The sequence below is a fragment of the Limulus polyphemus genome, unplaced genomic scaffold, assembly GCF_000517525.1.
Source record: "Limulus polyphemus unplaced genomic scaffold, Limulus_polyphemus-2.1.2 Scaffold2890, whole genome shotgun sequence".
Classification (NCBI taxonomy): domain Eukaryota; kingdom Metazoa; phylum Arthropoda; class Merostomata; order Xiphosura; family Limulidae; genus Limulus; species Limulus polyphemus.
Window position 1 is genome coordinate 12232 of NW_013668500.1, and position 19332 is coordinate 31563.

At 35.2% G+C, this 19332-nt stretch overlaps 1 protein-coding gene across 1 annotated transcript in view; it reads right to left on the minus strand.

The window, feature by feature from the left end:
• LOC106468149 overlaps positions 1-19332 on the minus strand; it is a 43957-nt gene that overhangs the window by 6672 nt on the left and 17953 nt on the right. The window contains exon 3 of the mRNA XM_022396452.1: positions 16648-16722. Within this exon, the coding sequence (XP_022252160.1) occupies positions 16648-16722 (75 nt within the window). The remainder of the gene's footprint in view (positions 1-16647; positions 16723-19332) is intronic.

A 19332-nucleotide genomic window follows, 5' to 3' on the forward strand; every position in this document is an offset into this window, starting at 1 on the left:
TGAAGTTACTACCACTGATGTGACTGTTACCGATAATGAAACATTTCCCGATGGAGCAGATGAACCCCACGTGAAGCAGTAGCCAGTGAGACAGAGACCAGTACGGAAGAAGATACGTCCTGTAAAATTAAGAGACCTTGTTGTATTTTAATTTGGTGTTTGTAAATTCTGTACATTTAATTAAGTTATTTTTAATTATCTATTGGTTTAATGTAAGTGGCTATTGTTCGGGACGAACAATACTAAGGAAGGGGCAGTGTTACGACAGCGGAAGTCACGTGACTCAGGTAACACGTCATGGAGTTTCTAGAAGGATCATGACTTATCCAGGAACCCCGCAAATGTCCTAGTGATTTCCAGGCGCCCTCTTTTTTAGTATATAATCCCGGCAAATAAAGCCAGCGAGAGAAGAGGTATAGATAGATTGAAGAGATAGATAATTGAGTCAAGCGAACAGTAGGCACCGTTAGTAAAGTGTGTGAATTGCTGTGATTTATAGCGTGTGTTATAAAGGTTGTTAAGTTTAAAATGACTGTGGAAATTCTGTGTATTACAAAAAAGTTGTATCGAGAAAGAATAAACTAGTTTTAATCAAGAAAGGATCTTGTATCGCTGAAGTTTCTCGGAAAGAATTTTTACCGGAAAGTATCAAACAAGCAGATACACAACACAGCCATCCTTGGTCGGACGTAAAAGACTATTTTAAATTTGTTGGAAGTGAAAATGCAAGTGGATCCCAATCCCCAAGTGTTTTGTTACAGTGTAAGTTATGTTTGCTCAACGAATATTCACAGTGTCAATAAGAAATCACTTTTTAATCTAAACAAACACATTAGTTACAAATATTTCTATGAACTCAAGGATTTTGAATCAAGAGAGGAATGGAGATAAACAGGTCAAGCAAATGGTCAGTTAATGCAGCAGAAACAGAGGCTCATATTTTTAGCAACAGAAAAACTGGCAAAAATGAAGCAGAACAACTAACTCTTGGAGCCTTCATTGCTGTTAGTGCCGGTAATGGTAGAAAATGTAGAATAAATGCACTGGTAACTGATTTGGTCATTGAGGAAATGCTTCCTTTCAAATTTGTTGAATTGCAAACTTTGAAAAATTTGTTTCACACATTACAGCCAAATAAAACTGTTTTCGGTAGGAAAGCCCTAAAATGCGCAATTAACGATAAATTCGTCCAGAAAAAAGATGACCTGAAAGAGAAGATTAGCACAGTATAGTGGCTCGCGACCACAGCTGACTGTTGGAGCTGCTGCAACAGATAAGTTGTAATAAATTGTTAACATTTTTCATTTTATGGATAATAAATATTATTCTTGTTACTGAAATTTAAAACATCTAATAATAGAATGAGACTTGAAATTAACTTAAGCATAGCATCTGCATTGAACTTGTACAGATCCTATTTGGACGTGACTGAGCAATGGATTGACCCATATAGCCCGAAGAGGGAATATGCAGCACTTCCTTGCAGCCATCTGCATTGAACTTGTACAGATCCTATTTGGACGTGACTGAGCAATGGATTGACCCATATAGCCCGAAGAGGGAATATGCAGCACTTCCTTGCAGCCATCTGCATTGAACTTGTACAGATCCTATTTGGACGTGACTGAGCAATGGATTGACCCATATAGCCCGAAGAGGGAATATGCAGCACTTCCTTGCAGCCATCTCACTTGATTGCCAAGGATATTTGTTTGTTTTTGAATTTCGCGCAAAGCTACACGACGGTTATCTGTGTTAGCCGTCCCTAATTTAGCAGACTAGTCATCACCACCCACCGCCAACTCTTGGGCTACTCTTTTACCAACGAATTGGGACTGTCACATTATGACGCCCCCACGGCTAAAAGGGCGAGCATGTTTAGTGTGACGGGGATTCGAACCCGCGACTCTGAGAATGCGAATCGAGCGCTCTAACCACCTGGCCATGCCGGGTAATTGCCATGGAACTGGAAGCAGTTCAAATCAAATATTGCATTTAAAACAAGATTACCAAGACCACTACTGACAATGGGTCCAATATTCTCAAAGCATGTAGGTTAGTTACACTATATTTAATTTATTAGTACATTTTATATCAGTGAATAATATACTTGATATATATTAATCTTAATCTATATAAATAATATGATTGCATCTGTCTCTCTGTGGGACCACTTTTCGTAAATTTCTCGATCAAATGCTACAAATCTCATATCGTCCAAGGAGTCTGGATTGCTTAGTGGCTTCACAAAATTCACAAAAGTAATTTACGTTGCATTTCGTACTTCTTGGAGTGGTGGAGAAAAAATCAGAAATTCTCACACTAGGGGAAATTGAGGATTTGTTTTAAATATTGCCTTATATGTTATATATTTAAGAACTTAAAACTTATATACTATTAAAATATGGATTATTAGCTATGTTTATATGATATAGTTATTCATATACTATGATAATAAAGTAGTTTAATTAAATTTTGAATGTAGCTCACTAAAACCTCGTGACATGCGCAGAAAAAGATGCTCGTAGTAAAAAGTTAAATATAGTTATGTCTGACTGCATAAATTTTTTTCGAATAGAACAGGATTTAATAATGACTGCAAGAAAGCTGTGCTTGAAAATGATAGAATAAGGAAAGTTCAAGCAAGGGCATGGAAACTGCCGCAAATATCTTGCAGGTCGAGACTAATATATATATTAATCATAAGTGTCACACCCTATAACTAGGGAGAGCATCAAAAATGTCTCTCCACTCTTAAGAATGACCCCCCCCCCACTTTTTTGTGTTGCAATATAATATAATCGGAGCCAAACAGTGTTTTTGCTATTCATATCGCTTGTTGTCATGACAACTAAGACACTGGAATATTGGGTTTAAAAATCCTTTATACCGGTATTATTGAAATAAAGTTAAATAGCCCAGAATTTGTAAAAAATAAGTAGATCTAATCAGGGGCTCCGCCAGAGGGGGTGGTTAGCCACCCCCTTTAAGCGAAAGACAAAACATTTTTATGCTTCTTTTAACATTATATTGTGTTTCTTGATTCACTACTAAACATCACATGTTATTTTTCTGTAGAAATATTATTTATATCATTTGATTTACTTAAAAGATAATCGTCACCTATAAAAAAAGCTTATTTCCTGAATTTCTCTAGCTTTATGCAAATATATAAGTACAAAAAATATTGAAAATTTTGATATTCAGCACCAAGCCACCTCCAGGCGTCATGCTTGCTAATACATAAATTATGCAGGTTTCATGTTCCTGTTTAAAGTTATTATGGCTAAAAATTACCTACTATAGGCCACTTTTGTTGGAGTTGGGCCTACAACTTCAAATCAAGCTGAAGATAATATGAAATCTGCAGAAATGATTGCACCAAAAAGAGATAGTACTGATCTAGGTGTCGATAATCCAAAACCTAGTACAAGTGGAACTCTTATTGATACGCCTACCAGAGAAAGTGAAGATGAAATACAGTTGGAAACAGCAAACCTAGATTTACTGCCTCCTAAAATAGGAAACTGGCCACATCAGCCTGAATTATTCATTTTTTCCAAAAAGACTATATGAAACAGGGACAAAAATTGTATCAAAAAGACGCTTCAAGCGTGATTGGTTCTCTGCTTGGGGTGGCTCCATTATGATAGGTCTGATGATCTGATGATAAAGTGTATTGACATACATGCATATAATGAAGGAAAACTGTCGAAGAATGTGATGGATCCTGTATTTATATTCTCTGGTTACTGTAATCGGAAGCAAGCCATGTCGGATAATAAAGGTTTTAATAAACATGCCACCTCTGATTGCCACAAACAAGCAGTAGAACGCTTTTTAACAATCCTAGAAAATACAAAAGGGTATCAAATCTTAGTGAAATAGAACGTCAATCAAATCGTAAAATGCTACTGAAAATGTTGTCTAATATTTGTTTTTTAACTCGACAAGGTTTGCCTATTGGAGGCCATGTGCTAAAGGAGAATCTAAAAATGATTCAAATTTTAAGCAGTTGCTTCACTTAAGATCTGAAGACATTCCAGAGATTAAGGACTTGGTTAGAAAGCGTACTGGTGGCACGATGCATAATGAGATGATGCAAATTCTAGGTCTAAATATTTTGCGAAATATTGCTTTATCTGTTAACAATTTTCAATTCTTTAGCAATTTAGTTGATGAAACAACAGACATTCCAAACAAAGAACAAGTTGTACTGTGCCTAAGATGGATAGACAGTAAAATGAATCCTCACGAATACTTCATAGGAATCCGTGTATTAGAGAAATTTGATATTGCAACAATAACATATGTCATTAAAGATGTTGTAATCCACCGTATGAATTTATCTTTGAGTCAGTTATGATGGCCAATGTTACGATGTTTGTAATACCATAGCTAGTCAAAAGAATGGAGTTGCAGCCAATATAAAGAAAACTGAGCCAAAATGTTTATATACTCATTGCTATGGACACTCTCTTAATTTAGCATGCTTGGATACACTAAAGCACGTAAAAGTAATGAAAGATTCTATGGACATTACCTATGAAATAACAAAACTGGTTAAAAAATCTTCAAAACGAGATGCTACACTACAATTAATATTTAAGTCTACAAGTGAGGAATCTGAGGACAGAAGAACTGTAATTCACTTACTTTGTCCAACCAGATGGACTGTGCGAGCCCAGGCACTGCAGAGTATTTTAGATAATTATGGCACCCTTATTGAGTTATGGGACTGATCTCTGTTTCAGCTATTAGATAGTGGTGTGAAGGCAAGAAGAAGAGGAGTTCAATTACAAATGACCCAGTTTGACTTCTTTTTCGGTTTGGTAATGGGCAAACGTTTGTGGCGCCATGTAGATAATTTAATTATCAATTTACACACACACACACAAAAAGAAATATCTGCTGCCGAGGGCCAGTCTCTAGCAAAAATGACTGAGAAAACATTGCAAATCATGCGGAATGATGAACAGTTTAAGCTTTTTTTTCACACAAATTGGGTGCAGAAAGCCAAAAAAAAAAATTCAGTTAATGATCGAAAACTTTCACGTCGTAAAACAGTTTCAGCTCTTGTTGAGGAAGGAAAGGCAAAACATGAATAATTAAATTCATCAGAGGATTATTATCGACAAATATATTTTCAGGCTCTGGACCAAATAATAATGGCAATCTGTGACAGGTTTGAAGAGACTGATTTTAAAATATATTTCCATTGTGAACAGCTTCTTATTGAAGCAGCTCAAAAATAGGAGAATGGCCAAGAACTGCTGCAGGTATCAGAATTCTACAAGTTAGAGTTCACAAAGTCCGAATTAGAAACCCATCTTGAGATTTTTTCTGTGAATTTTCCAGAAGAAAAAGATGTGAAAATACGAGAAATATTTGATTATATTAAAAACCTTAGTAAACCTGAAAAAGAACTGATTCATTCTGCAGTAACATTGGATAATATAGTTTTCATAATGTCAGCAACTAATGAAACTACTAATAAAAAACTACTTGAGGTCTACCATGTCTCAATCTTGTTTAAATCATGTAATGGTGTTGAATATATATAAAGAAAAGGCAGATTCCTTGTCTATTATTGAAACAACCAATAAATTTGTATCACATTCATCACATCGTTTGGAACTATTTGGAAAATTTACAGGTTTTAAACCTAGTAGGATAATTAGTTTTGAAGAAAAACATGGCCACTATTACCGAGTGATTTCAAAAGATATTGACTTCAATGCTTTACTAAATTTACTAGCCTAAGCTGAAACAGGTTTATCTGTATCTTGTGTAATACAAATATTGTCTATTTACCCTTCTTTTCCTCAAGTTAATGTCTAGCTATATGTCGCATACAACGAAGTAATCACAATAATGCTTTCAGTCACATCACTTTTGACCATAAGCTCAAACTTCTCTTGATCTTACATTCCGGTACTTTATATGTATAGTGTTTCATAACCAGAGATTTGTTTGGAACTCTTTGATATCCATCATTAGATTCACTATCTGAAAATAATTACATGTGTGGTATTTTATAAATTTTTTATCTATTAATTTTAAGTAACAGAAAATATATCCTATCATAATAAATTCCGTTGAAAGCATTTTTACTCCGCAATTTGACCCCGCTGAGGGTTGGGTGTTTGACCTGTGTGACCGACGCCTATCTTAATACTGATACTGTTTCTCTCTCTCGCGAGCGCGCGTTTTTGTGAATGTTCTTTTTTGCTGTCTATGTTCCTGTGCTTTGGAACAATCTCCCTATAGAGCTGCAATAATCGAAGTCTGTTAGTTAGTTTTATAAAAGTCTTTTGAAGTCGCATCTCTTTCACCTAGCTTTTGACTAATGTAGAGACTGGTCAAAAACGCGTGCTTTAAATTACTGGAGGAGCGCTTTATAAGAAATTAAATTATTATTATACCATGCCAATACAGCAATACCATACCAAGATGGTACAATTAAGCCATGTCACACATCACATACACATCTCTTTTTATATTTTACTATTTGTTTTGCAGGATCCTCTCCACTAAATCAAGGGAGGAACCTGTAAGTAGTGATACAGATGATTCCAAAGCAAAGCAAAGCACACTGGAATCAAGTGATGAAGAAGGTGATACAGATGATTCCAAAGCAGAGCAAAGCACACTGGAATCAAGTGATGAAGAAGGTGATACAGATGATTCCAAAGCAGAGCAAAGCACACTGGATTCAAGTGATGAAGAAGGTGATACAGATGATTCCAAAGCAGAGCAAAGCACACTGGAATCAAGTGATGAAGAAGAAGAAAATGAGATAAACTTCCACAGCATTCCCGATATCATTAGTAGTGAGACAGTGTTCAGTGAGGTTTGCTTTCTCCCCGAGCATCTTCGATGTGCGGCACATACACTGAATTTAGCAGCAACCAGTGATGTAGAAAAGGCTTTGAGAGACGGTTCAATATAGTGTCCCGATCGGCATTTGCGAAGGCCCAGACGCTTTGGAACAAACAGAGCCACAGCATTATAGCAGTTGACCTTAAACAACAAGAACTGAGTGAAGGTTTTGTTGTTCCATGCACTATACAGTGGAATTTGTGTGGAGGGCATAATAACAAAGAGAATAAAGACAATAAAATGTGTGATGAGCTGGGGATCACTCGTTTCTCTCTTTCGGATATAAATTTCATAAGATAATACATAATCGTCATGCGACATGTATGGATTTACTTCAAAGTGAAACTAAGGCCTATATGGGACTACTTCTACCAAACTTACCACATGTTTTGCAAAACTGAAAGCTCTTTGTAGTAAACTAATCCAGACTTGCAAGCCACTTTGACTTCAAGAATTGAGAAGTGCTTTGAAGCTGCCTGTCAATGTGGATCACGTTATTGCAGCTGCTTTTCATCCATTGTTTAAACTGATTTGGATTAGCTCGAATGCTAGGAAATAAACTGTAAAGCAAATGATAATTAAAAAAACTTTCAGAGAAAATGGAAGGTGGTGGTAATGAAAGTTCAGCAAACGTTGATTTAAGTGATTTTTCGTCATTTTGAGCACCTACAGAGATGATGAAGAAGATTTCTTCATGTGCTTTAAACAACAAAAAAAATCTGCATGTAATTCGTTCCAAAGTAGGAACGATCATATAACATTGTTCCTGAGAAAGGAACCACCTACTTCAAAATATATAGAATCAAGCTTGTTCCCTTCATCAGCTTTTAAATCTCGCTTCATTTACTTCAATACGTCCATTCCATCGAGTACAGCTGTGGAGTACATTTTCTCATCAGGGAAAGATGTTCTGAAGCCAAAAAGAGCTGGATTGATGGATAAAATTTCAAGAAGCTGATGCTACTGAAATTAAATAACAAATTTATAACAATAATAAGGGACGTAATATATTCTAATATTAAAGATATATTATTTCATATTAGCTCACTTATTATTGTTACTGTCATCATATTAATTTGTTTTTTGACATAAGTAATATCATTGAATGTATTGAAGGCTGTATGGTTGTTATCTGCTTTCCTTTCATCATTCATAAATATGGATAGGTTGTTCTAAGAAGTCTGTATTATGCTACTGTAGCAATAAAGTATTACCATTTACCAATAAATTTACGTTTTTCATTCTTACATTAACAACAACAACAAAAATTATCATGAAAAATGTCAGTTTCAAAAGTAGCGGTAGCGATACTGTATTATTAAATATTTAGCGACAACAGTAGCGCCGCTGTATTTTTCTTGCTGTAGCGATAGCAGCGCTTCATTGAAGAGATAGTATGCACAACTATGGCTGTATTACTATCGATAACTGTTACTCTTGATTGACCAAAATGGTATTACGTAGAAGCCTTAAGACTGTTAATAAATGACACGAAGACTATTTGTTTGTTTTGAATTTCGCGCAAAGCTACACAAGGGCTATCTGCGCTAGCCGTCCCTAATTTAGCAGTGTAAGACTAGAGAGAAGGCAGCTAGTCATCACCATCCACCGCCAACTCTCGGGCTACTCATTTACTAAAGAATAGTGGGATTGACCGTCACATTATAACGCCCCCACAGCTAAAAGTGCGAGCATGTTTGGTGTGACGGGAATTTGAACCCGCCACCCACAGATTGCGAGTCGAGCGCCTTAACCACCTGGCCATGCCGGGCCCATGAATATACCCTTTAAAGTTGATAACAACAACAACGAAAAAACAAATACTTGCAGTAGCTCAGACTTTATGAAAATTCCTTTCCTGACCGTAAAATAAAAATTATGTTAAAATATTTCATAAGATACAACTTTGTGGACTCTTACCGAATGACCAAGAACAGTAAGAGCCGGTGTTAACGTGTAAGTGTGGTATATAAGTATACCATATGTTTTCTGATATAGGAGTTTTTCAAAGTTTCTTATTTGTGCAGGTATATTGCAAGTTTACACATAACACGTTGATCAAGAAGGTCGTTGAGATAATTTTCCTTTAGCTACCTACTGTTCTTTATGATTAATTTAGAGTATCAATTCTTGTCTTCCTGCAGTAAAGATAGTTGCAAGATCACCAGTAGCATTTAAAGAGTTAAGTAAGAAACGTGAATTTTATTCATTCTGGAACACAATTTCAACAGTTAGTCTAGTACAATCTGATCTGAGTTAGTCATGGAACATCTTTAAAGCTTCGTGGGAAGCAAAGTATGTTTTCACTGTGTTTGAAAAAAAAGATTGTATATTGTCATTTTACACTTGTGTCCAGTCTATCTTTATTTTTCGCGATCCCAGTTAGTCAGAGTATAATGAATTAATTTGAAGCAAATCTCCTGTTATCTTCCAAGCATATTTTATCACTCGTAGGGTTTATTTGTAGTTAAGCACAATGCTACACAAAAGGCTATCTGTGCTCTGCCTACCACAGGTATCGAAACCAGGTTTCTAGTATCGTAAGTCCGCGGACATACCACCGTGCTACTGGAGGCCGCTCTTAGGAGAAGTTAGTACTATCTGAATATACCACAGAGACAAACTAGCCATTTTCTTAGGGCGAAAAAATATAGGAGCAACGAGAAAACAAGTAGCAAGTAGGAAATGTGAAAAACAGAAAATTAGATTTTTGACAAAGTGAAAAATGCAGATAGGGGAGGAGGAACAAGATAGAATAAAATGGAATAAATAACATACTAGGAAAATAAAGCAAATATGAAGGGCAAGGACAATGAGGTTTACTATTAAGCTTTGAAATTTCATATTCCTATGTAGTAAAGTGCTTGGCATGATATCCTTTTTCAAGGAATACATTGTGTAAAGCAGTAGAGCCTTCATGTGGGCGATTCCCGTTATCTACAAAAATAAACTCCTTAGAAAAATCTTTCTGAAGAGGGACTTGCAAGGGCTTCGATAGGTGCAGAAGCACTTGCCATGGAGATAGAGATTAATGAGAAGTTTCAATCAGACCAAAGTTCATTGTGTGCAAAAAATACGCTTGAATGTTAGGGAAAGGGTGAACTAATTCAAAATCCAGAGGAACACTGCAAGATAATTCTTCTGTATACTATTTTTGACACCACAATGTCCTGATGCATAGATATTTTAAAATCATGTAATTCAAACGATATCAGTATCATAAAACATTGCTTGGATCTCGAAATTTCTCTTATGGATCAACAATCTCAATCGGGAGAAATTAATTCATTAGAGATGACGTCAAATATTTCTAGCAATAATTATTATATCAGGAGCAACCCAAGTTCACGTATCTATTAGATAATAAAATCATCTATCTCTTCCCAAATGTCTACATTGTACTGAGAATGTTCCTAACAATTACAAGTGCAGAATGAAACTGCGCATTTTAAGTGAAATTTTCACAATTTTTGTTTTCTTTGTTTGTTTTGAATTTCGTGCAAAGCTACACGAGGGCTATCTGCGCTAGCTTTACCTAATTTAGCAGTGTAAGACTAGAGGGAAGGCAGCTAGTCATCACCACCCACCGCCAACTCTTGGGCTACTCTTTTACCGATTAATAGTGGGATTGACCGTCACTATATAACGCTCCCATGGCTGAAAGGGCGAGCATGTTTGGTGGGACGGGGATTCGAACCCGCGATCCACAGATTGCGAGTCGGGCGCCCTAACCACTTGGCCATGCCGGGCCTGGCCATTTTTGTTTTTAATTTTTAGTTTTCGTTGTGTAAATGTTGCACCCAGAATCTTATGTGTTTGATTTTTGATTTCTAATGACAATTTCAAATTTAAAAGGTTAAATAAATTCATTTGTTCTGCACATATTAAATAACGTAAAATGGTGCATCTTATTTATACAAATAATTGTGTTAGTCTTAGCTTACGCAAACTCAGTAGCATAATTGCATATTTTGTTATGGTGTGAATGCCTTTTACTTGTGAGGCATGCCTATAATCAATTATATTTGTTATAAGACAGTAGTAATAGTAATTTTATTAAACACTGCATTATTTTTTAAGTCCCTTCAGTTTTTTCATGAAGATGAGTTCATAATAGTATTTCAGTCACCTGTGCCCTCCATATTCGTCCTCCGGTGGGACAGCGGTAAGTTTTCAGATTTACAGCAGATAGTCCGATGTGGCTTTGCTATAAGAAAAAACACACAAACATACACACTCCTTATCCAATGCCAACGAAGTGTTTCACTCAAGGCCAGAACTAATCGCGCTGACACTTTCCTAAGCTGCACAATAGTGGACAAGTTAATAGCAGGTATCTGACTGCACTAATATTTTATATGGTGGTGATATGTTCAATGGTACAGCTATACAGAATTTCCTCAAATGTTTCAAGCAATTACTTACTTGGAATGGATGGACACAGATACAGGCAATATGGCATCTTAAGCTGATTCTTGATAGTCCTGTGCTTGACACTTTAGGTCACTTGGATGAGGAACAACTTAATGGGTGGGACAGTTGTCAATTAATTGCTCCACAGATTCAACTCAAACGAGCACTCTATAGAGCTAAGTTCAAAGCTTGAAGACAAGGGCCTCATGAAAACTTGGCCACTTACATGGACAACTAAGGAGAGTGAATAAGAAGGCATTCCCAAACATATTTCTAATAGGTCATGAAGAAATCATCACTAGGCTATTGAGTAAGTTCACGTGACATCGCATGGGCCAGAGAGATATATTATCTTTCATGGAGGTAGTTTCCGTGACAAGGCAGTTTGAAGTGCTCTCGTCGAACTGTGCACTACAGCAATCCTAGAAGCCAGCATCAACGGGCACTACAGTTGTGGTTTCAGCTTGGAAACAGCCTCCGGGGTCTGTAACGGTTCCCAAAGCTCAGATAAAAATGTGGATCACCAGCTCCCATACAAAACATTATGGTATGGTACAGGAAACTTGACTCTGTATGATACACTCTTTATCACACAGAGATGAATATCTAGATGTATTGAAAATTGGAAAGAACCCAATGATTCAGAACACTAGATCCGGCTTCTGAATATTGGCAAGTCAAAATGGATAACAGAAGACTGCTTTTAGCACTTGAAAAGGACTGAATGAATCCTGCATCATGCAATTGAGTCTGAGTAATGCACCTGCCACTTTCGAGAAGCTAATTGAGTTTACACTTAAAGGACTACGATGAAAGATATGTCTCATTTATCCTTATTCAGAAGCACAACATTGTGCAACACCAGCAGCACTGAAATGCCAACAGGGTATTTTGCCAACCTGTGAAGGCATGTCTTCATTGAATATCCAGACCCTGGACACCATGAAGCAATTAAAACCATTGCAGCAGCATTGATAATGAAGTATACAAGAAGGTACAATTTTGTGCTTGGATAGACACAATGATTGACCAGTCAGGAACTTCAAGAAGAGTAAATGAATGACCCAAACATACTTTGGATACTACTTGCAATTCACCAAAGTTGTATGTGCCTATCACAAACTAATTAATGAAGCTATAAAAACAAGTTAACTGCAGATGAAACGCTGATTGGGCAGTGAATTGTTGGAGACAATCGATAGATCTGAAATGCTATTTTTATACCCTTTTGACTTTGAGATGCAATGAACAAATTAAGAGGAATGTTGGAAAAAAACATCTGCAGCTAACTTGCTTTTATAACAATTTTAGGACTAATGGTTGGATACAGAATGGCAATTAAGTGACTATTGTATTCTCAAGATAACTCAGAATTAATTATGATACTTGCAATAAATTAAGAATAGTAATTGGTCCTTAAATTAAAAAAACTAAATTAAATGGCAAACGCCTTTATTCATCAGTACGCTCTTCCACTCACCTAACTGAAACGTTAAATGCATTACTTATCCTTAAAGCGCTGAAGTTTGATGTACCAAAGAAGCCAACAGTAATAGTATTACGCTATTTAAAATAACAATGGCAGAACATAAGAAAGAATTTAGTTTTAATTAATCATAGGCAGTTTTGTGGTACTTATTCCACTAATGACTCACAGATAAGTTTCAACTTCCTCTTTTATGAAGTATTTCTCTTTAGCTGGTCCAGTATGCTATTTTAAGTATTTTCATTATCTTTCAAAAGATCTATAGCACCTGTCTTAATGAGTTCAATATGTGGTTCAACACCATTAGGAATTTCAGATTTCATTATCATGTTCATATCTTCAAAAAAGGATTTCTCCTGAAATTGAATTTACTTGAATGTATAGTTTTCATTTCCAGCATATCTTTTTTGCCTGTGTTATTTATGCTTGATTTGTTTAAAGGGGAAATTTTAAAAATGCACTGTATAACTTTAAAATATGGGAACATACTATATGTTTTCCACCCCTTTAGTTAAAAAGTAAAATTTTCAAAATTATGTTGTTTTTTCAGAGTTCCACATTAGGATTCAAAAAAGTACCCAAGTGAGCAACTAGCTTTTCTTAAGGGGCTAATTAGTTTAAGAAAGCCCGCCCTGCTTAGCTGATTTTCTTACAAGATTAATAATATATTTTTTGGTAAGTGAGATGAGTTTGTTTGTTTTAGAACAATGCCACATTGGGCTATCTGCTGTGTCCACTGTGGGGAATCAAACCCCGGATTTTAGCGTTGCAAATCCGTAAACTTACCGCTGTCCCATCGGGAGACAACAACTTGAATTATTCTCGTCGACAAATCTGATCATAGTTGCAAATAGAATCATCCTTGATCATCACAGTCTGTTGGTAAGTTGATCTAACAAGAACTAATCATTGTTTTTTTATTATTATTTTAGAAGCTCGACAAGACCATTTTTGGGGCTTGGAAGGGCAATATTATCCAGATTTTCTACAGATTTAGATATTTAACACGGCTTCTACAGTTACAAAAACTTAAGAATTACACAGTTTTTCAGCGGAATTTAAATAGTTATTATGCATTTTCAGTTTTCCTTGGTTTTTCGTCATTTTTACAGTCGTGTTTCAGTAAATATACAGCAGGAACCTTCAGTTTCTGCCATATTTTTTATAATTTTGTGTTAAAAGTCTGAGCAAGTCCTAAAGGCACCTCTCATTTAAAGTTGTTGTTTTCACGCTCACCTCAAGCGAAGAGGATTTAAAAGGGTTGTTGTCACGTTTGTTCATGTTAGAATTTTTATTAGCATTTGTTCATGTTAAGGGTGAACAGATTTAAAGTCTAAAGTGTTTTTAAAGATCGTATTTGAATTTCACATAGAGTATTTACGTTGATTAAAGTAACGTCATATTTATGGTAACTTGGGGTACATTTTAACTTGAATTTATATTGAAACTTACACTAATAAGAGCTTCTCATTTTATACCATAGTCTTTTTTTTTAGCTCTTGCCAATCACACACACTCACACGCATGCAATCACTTGCTCAATAATTTGCTTATTAGTGTATTGTATTGTTTATTTGTATTGTTAATTGTGAAAGTGACATTAAGGATTTTTTCTTTGTGTAAGTCTGCGTCTTTTTCTTGTGGCTTAAACTGTGCAGCTCATCAGTAAATCTACACCCAAGTCTGAGATCCTCCATTTATTAGTGAGCCTAACTTCTCTGCTTTGTCAGTTAACTGCGAGATACCATAATTTTATAAAGAGACAACTCTATCTGATTTTAAATTACAACTACAAGTCCTTGAAATCTTTGTCAGCTTCTACGCCTGATGTTTTCCACTAATTGTCTAAAAAATTCAAAAAAATTGAACAGCTTTTTAATTAAAGACAAAGAATAACTGTGATGTTCAATATGCAGTTTCCAGAATTACTATGCAAAGTATAATTTTGAATATAGTAAAGGATCAGCAAACAAACATGGTTGGCTGAATAAAACCAGCAATATATATTCTCACACAAATCAACAAAAGAAACCGGGACAACATGAAGTTTTGAAACATCTATTTGTGGAATAATAGATTTCCGTACAACGTGACACATGATCGCGACAACATTATATCTTAAACGTTGTACGCCATCATGTCTCACTGTTGGAGACAGAACGTTGTTTAGAAATAAATCTATTATTCCACATATAGCTGTTTCAAACTGTTCGTAAGTTAAGTGGATATCTCTTAAAAAGCAAAAGAGAAACTGTACATCTGTTATTAGGACTCCAACTGACTGGTGAAACAGAAATATGAAAATCCAAATATCTCCACAAAACAGAGACGTTATCCAGAAGAATGAAGATACAACCCCTTTAGAAGTTGTATGACTTCATTCCAGGAGAGCATGGCACAAAAACAGGGCCAAGTAAATATAAACTGTACAGAAAAGTCGTTCTTGATCAAAGCAACAGAATCAGTACAACTTTTTATCAGTTGTACACAGTAAAACTTTTATTTACAAGAAGCCCTATCAATAATAATAAAAAATAACGCTATTCTTAACAAATACAAAGGTGTTCAATTATATCTATTTTAATTATTCCCTTCTTTCTTGTGTATAGAACGAATTTCAGTACTTAGACTCAGGTCTAAATTTTTCATTTATTATATTTAAATTTGACAATTCATTCATAAATTACTTTATTGTTTGCAGTTGCTTAGTCGTATGCATATAGATTACTATTGTTTCAGATCTTCACGTGATCCTTTTTTGAAATAAATTCTATTAGCCTCAGTTTTGTATCCCACCTGATGATATCATGTAAACCTGGTGAAACGTTGTGAACAAAGTTTTACTGTGTACAACCAATAAAAAGATTGTGTGAATTTTAAAAACATAGTTATTTCTAATATTTAATTAATTCCGTTAATTGTGTGTAGAAGTCCTACAAGGAAATCAGAAAAATTTACAAAAAGACATATTTTTCACTAATTATGAAAGGATAAAATATTATATTCATTCCACAACCAATAAGACATGAAAATTACGACATGATTTTTATTCTAAAATGATAAAGGAAAGAAATTATTATCGCTAATGTCACCAGGTTTTTTTGTTTTACAATTTAACATTGAACAGTAAATAAATATGCACATGTTGACATTAGCTGGGCATGTCACTCACTGTATAGGTGGCTCCTGTAATACCGCCTATAATCTTGACATGAACTGGGCATGTCACTCACTGTTTTAGTAGATGGCTCCTGTAATACCGCCTATAATCTTGACATTAGCTGGGCATGTCACTCACTGTTATTAGATGGCTCCTGTAATACCGCCTATAATCTTGATATTAGCTGGGCATGTCACTCACTGTTTTAGTAGGTGGCTCCTGTAATACCGCCTATAATTTTGACATGGACTGGGCATGTCACTCACTGTTATTAGATGGCTCCTGTAATACCGCCTATAATCTTGACATTAGCTGGGCATGTCACTCACTGTTTTAGTAGGTGGCTCCTGTAATACCGCCTATAATCTTGACATGGACTGGGCATGTCACTCACTGTTTAGATGGCTCTCGGATTACCGCCTATAATCTTGACATGAGCTGGGATGTCATTCACTGTTTAGATGGCTCCCGGAATACCGCCTGTAATTTTTATATGAGCTGGGCATGTCATTCACTGTTTAGATGGCTCCCGGAATATCTGTCTATAATCTGGTTTGTTACATAGAATTTAGTTTTCAGAGTTATCATAATTTCATTTATATTTGTGTTATTTCATTTTTGGAGGTAGAATCCAAGGAAAATAAGTTAAATACATCGCATATGATTAAACGTAAAGTGCAAGGTTAACCTTTCACTTTTTACATACCTTCAGTTGGTCCACGCTAAAAGGAATGTCATAGATAACTGGTAGGTTCAAGTTGGCACAGTCTTCTACCATGTTCTGAAAAAAAAAGCATCATCAGAGTTTAAGGCGTGTTTTATATTCATCTGTTCAATCAAATAATTACACTGTGTAGACACACCAGAAATGTATAAATAGATCTACCAAAGTGTAATATATACAGTTCTTTATTTCTGTTTTAAACACCGAAATAATGAAATCAATGGCCTTGATATCGGTGACAATTACACGAGATCACAAGTTTGAATATATTTAAAATCCTACTTTATACGCCTTTGATTTGAAGCTCGTTATAGACTAATTAAGAAGATTGTGGAAAACATCAGTCTCGTGTGATTTTTTAACATTAATATTAGGCCTATTTGTTTCATTGTTCGCTAGCTTTGAACGTTTAAAGCCGTAACATTAACTATTTAGTATTGCTTATAAAACAACATTTTAGACATAATATTTTTATCTCCTATTATGTTCTTTTAGCTGATGAGTTCTGGAGTTGAACGGAACGCATTCTGGTCATTGACGTTTAGCAGAGGAAAAATAGATTTAAAATGATATTTCGAAATCCATAATGGAGTAATGAAAAAGAAAAACAACCCTGAAGTCTCAAGTAATTTTTATAAGAAATGTTACATATATTGATATTTGTTTCACCTTGTTTCAAAGCTATTAATATGCTTTAATGAACAACTAGCATCTTTTGTGGAAATCGTACAGTAAATTTGAAAAGACACCCAAACCCAAAAATATTTGAGGTAAATAATGATAATAATATTAACCAGTTTTCTCTGCTACTTCAAAAGTAAGCCTTGGTTCTCTACGTTAAAAGTTCAGCGTTACATGGTAATCCAATGAACTAAGTATTACATTTTAATCAGTAGTTTAAATAATAAATAAACATAGTACTCTGGATGATCAACACTATTGGCTAGAGCCAGATACAAAAAAAAAAAGTTAAAGGTCAAAGTATATTTTTACCAGGTTAGAATACGCGAAAAAAATATTCTTTTACAACTACTTTGTTTTTTTACACTAAGTGTCAACCTGCTAAATCTATATAAATAAACGTCAATGTGTGTGTGTGTGTGTGTATATCTGTTCTTTATTCGTTTCCACATTTCTTGATCAATCAGCATCAAACTTGACACAGTGATACAGGATGGCATGAGGAAAGTCATGGGGTGGGGATGTTATAATGTGACGGTCAATCCCACTATTCGTTGGTAAAAGAGTAGCCCAAGAGTTGGCGGTGGGTGGTGACGACTAGCTGCCTTTCCTCTAGTATTACACTGCTAAATTAGGGACGGCTAGCGCAGATAGCCCTCGTGTAGCTTTGCGCGAAATTCCGGGTTCGAGTCACGTAACTACAAAATAGTGTTAATCTTTTTGAGTACGTGAGTGCGTTATCAGAGCTATAGTTAAATTCCGCTATTCGATTAGAGTCAGCTCAAGAGTAGGTAGTGGGTGCTGTTGACTAGTTAGTTGTCTAGTAGTTAGTGCAGATACTCATTGTATGGCTTTGCTGGAATATTCGTAACAAAGAAACAAATTGTGTTTTACCATTCATTGCATTCGTGAATTGGAACCAGCACAACGGAAATGCTTCCTTTCATTGCCACAGGCTACTCACTGTAGTATGAATTTCCTAACCAAATAGGTCACAATTAATGTAGTGAAACTGTGCCTTTCAATAGAACTGTACTTTAAAACTAGCTGACCACTTTTGAGAAATTATCTGAATCATGTGTGATCACAGATAACCTTCGGAAGAATTTCCTAATATTTTCCTACCCAATACAATCTTGCAAGTTGTAAAAAATAATTATATTAAATATACAGAGAATTATAAGAAAACATTATTATCTTATACCTCAACGCGTTACCAAAAGTTGGGGTAACTTGAAATTTCTTATTTGATATTAATTTCGTTTATATTTCAACTTTTTGATACCGACAATTAAACATTCTCTCTTTGTTAGCATTACCTAACAACGTGGACCGGCCTTAACTCAGTGCTTAGTGTGCCGCACTGTGGATCGGAGGGTCCATGATTCACGTCCTTTCAAAAAATAAATAAGTCATCGCACTCCGCATTTGAGGCCGTGGATGCGTTATAAGAGAGACAATCAAATCCAGCTATTCTATTAGAGTAGCCCATGGGTTGGCGGAGAGTGTTGTTGACTAACTGTCATTTTCTCTAATTCAACTAAACATTAGTGACGGCGAATATCGGAAACAATCATACAAACCCTTATAAAGTTTCTCGTGAAATGTCTTTTATCAGAACAATCACATCTCCAATAATCAACTACTATGCTAAATAAATAAAAGCTCTATCAAAATAAGTTAAACTGAATATTATTTATGTATACCTTAAATCCACTTACTTCGATCATGTTCTGTGTGTAAAGATTACATAAGGACGTGAAAACAACACTTCCTTATCTTTGATGATATTTTAGAACAATTTGTAGACAAGAAAAAGCGCCTTTTTGAAATTCAGTCTAATAAAATAAAATACAAATCACAATGTGGGAAAAGTAAAGTGTACAAAGTTATCGATATACAATTAACACATAGTTTTAGTGAAAAATGTTATTTTAACAGATATATATATATATATATAGAGAGAGAGAGTGTGTGCACCCGACC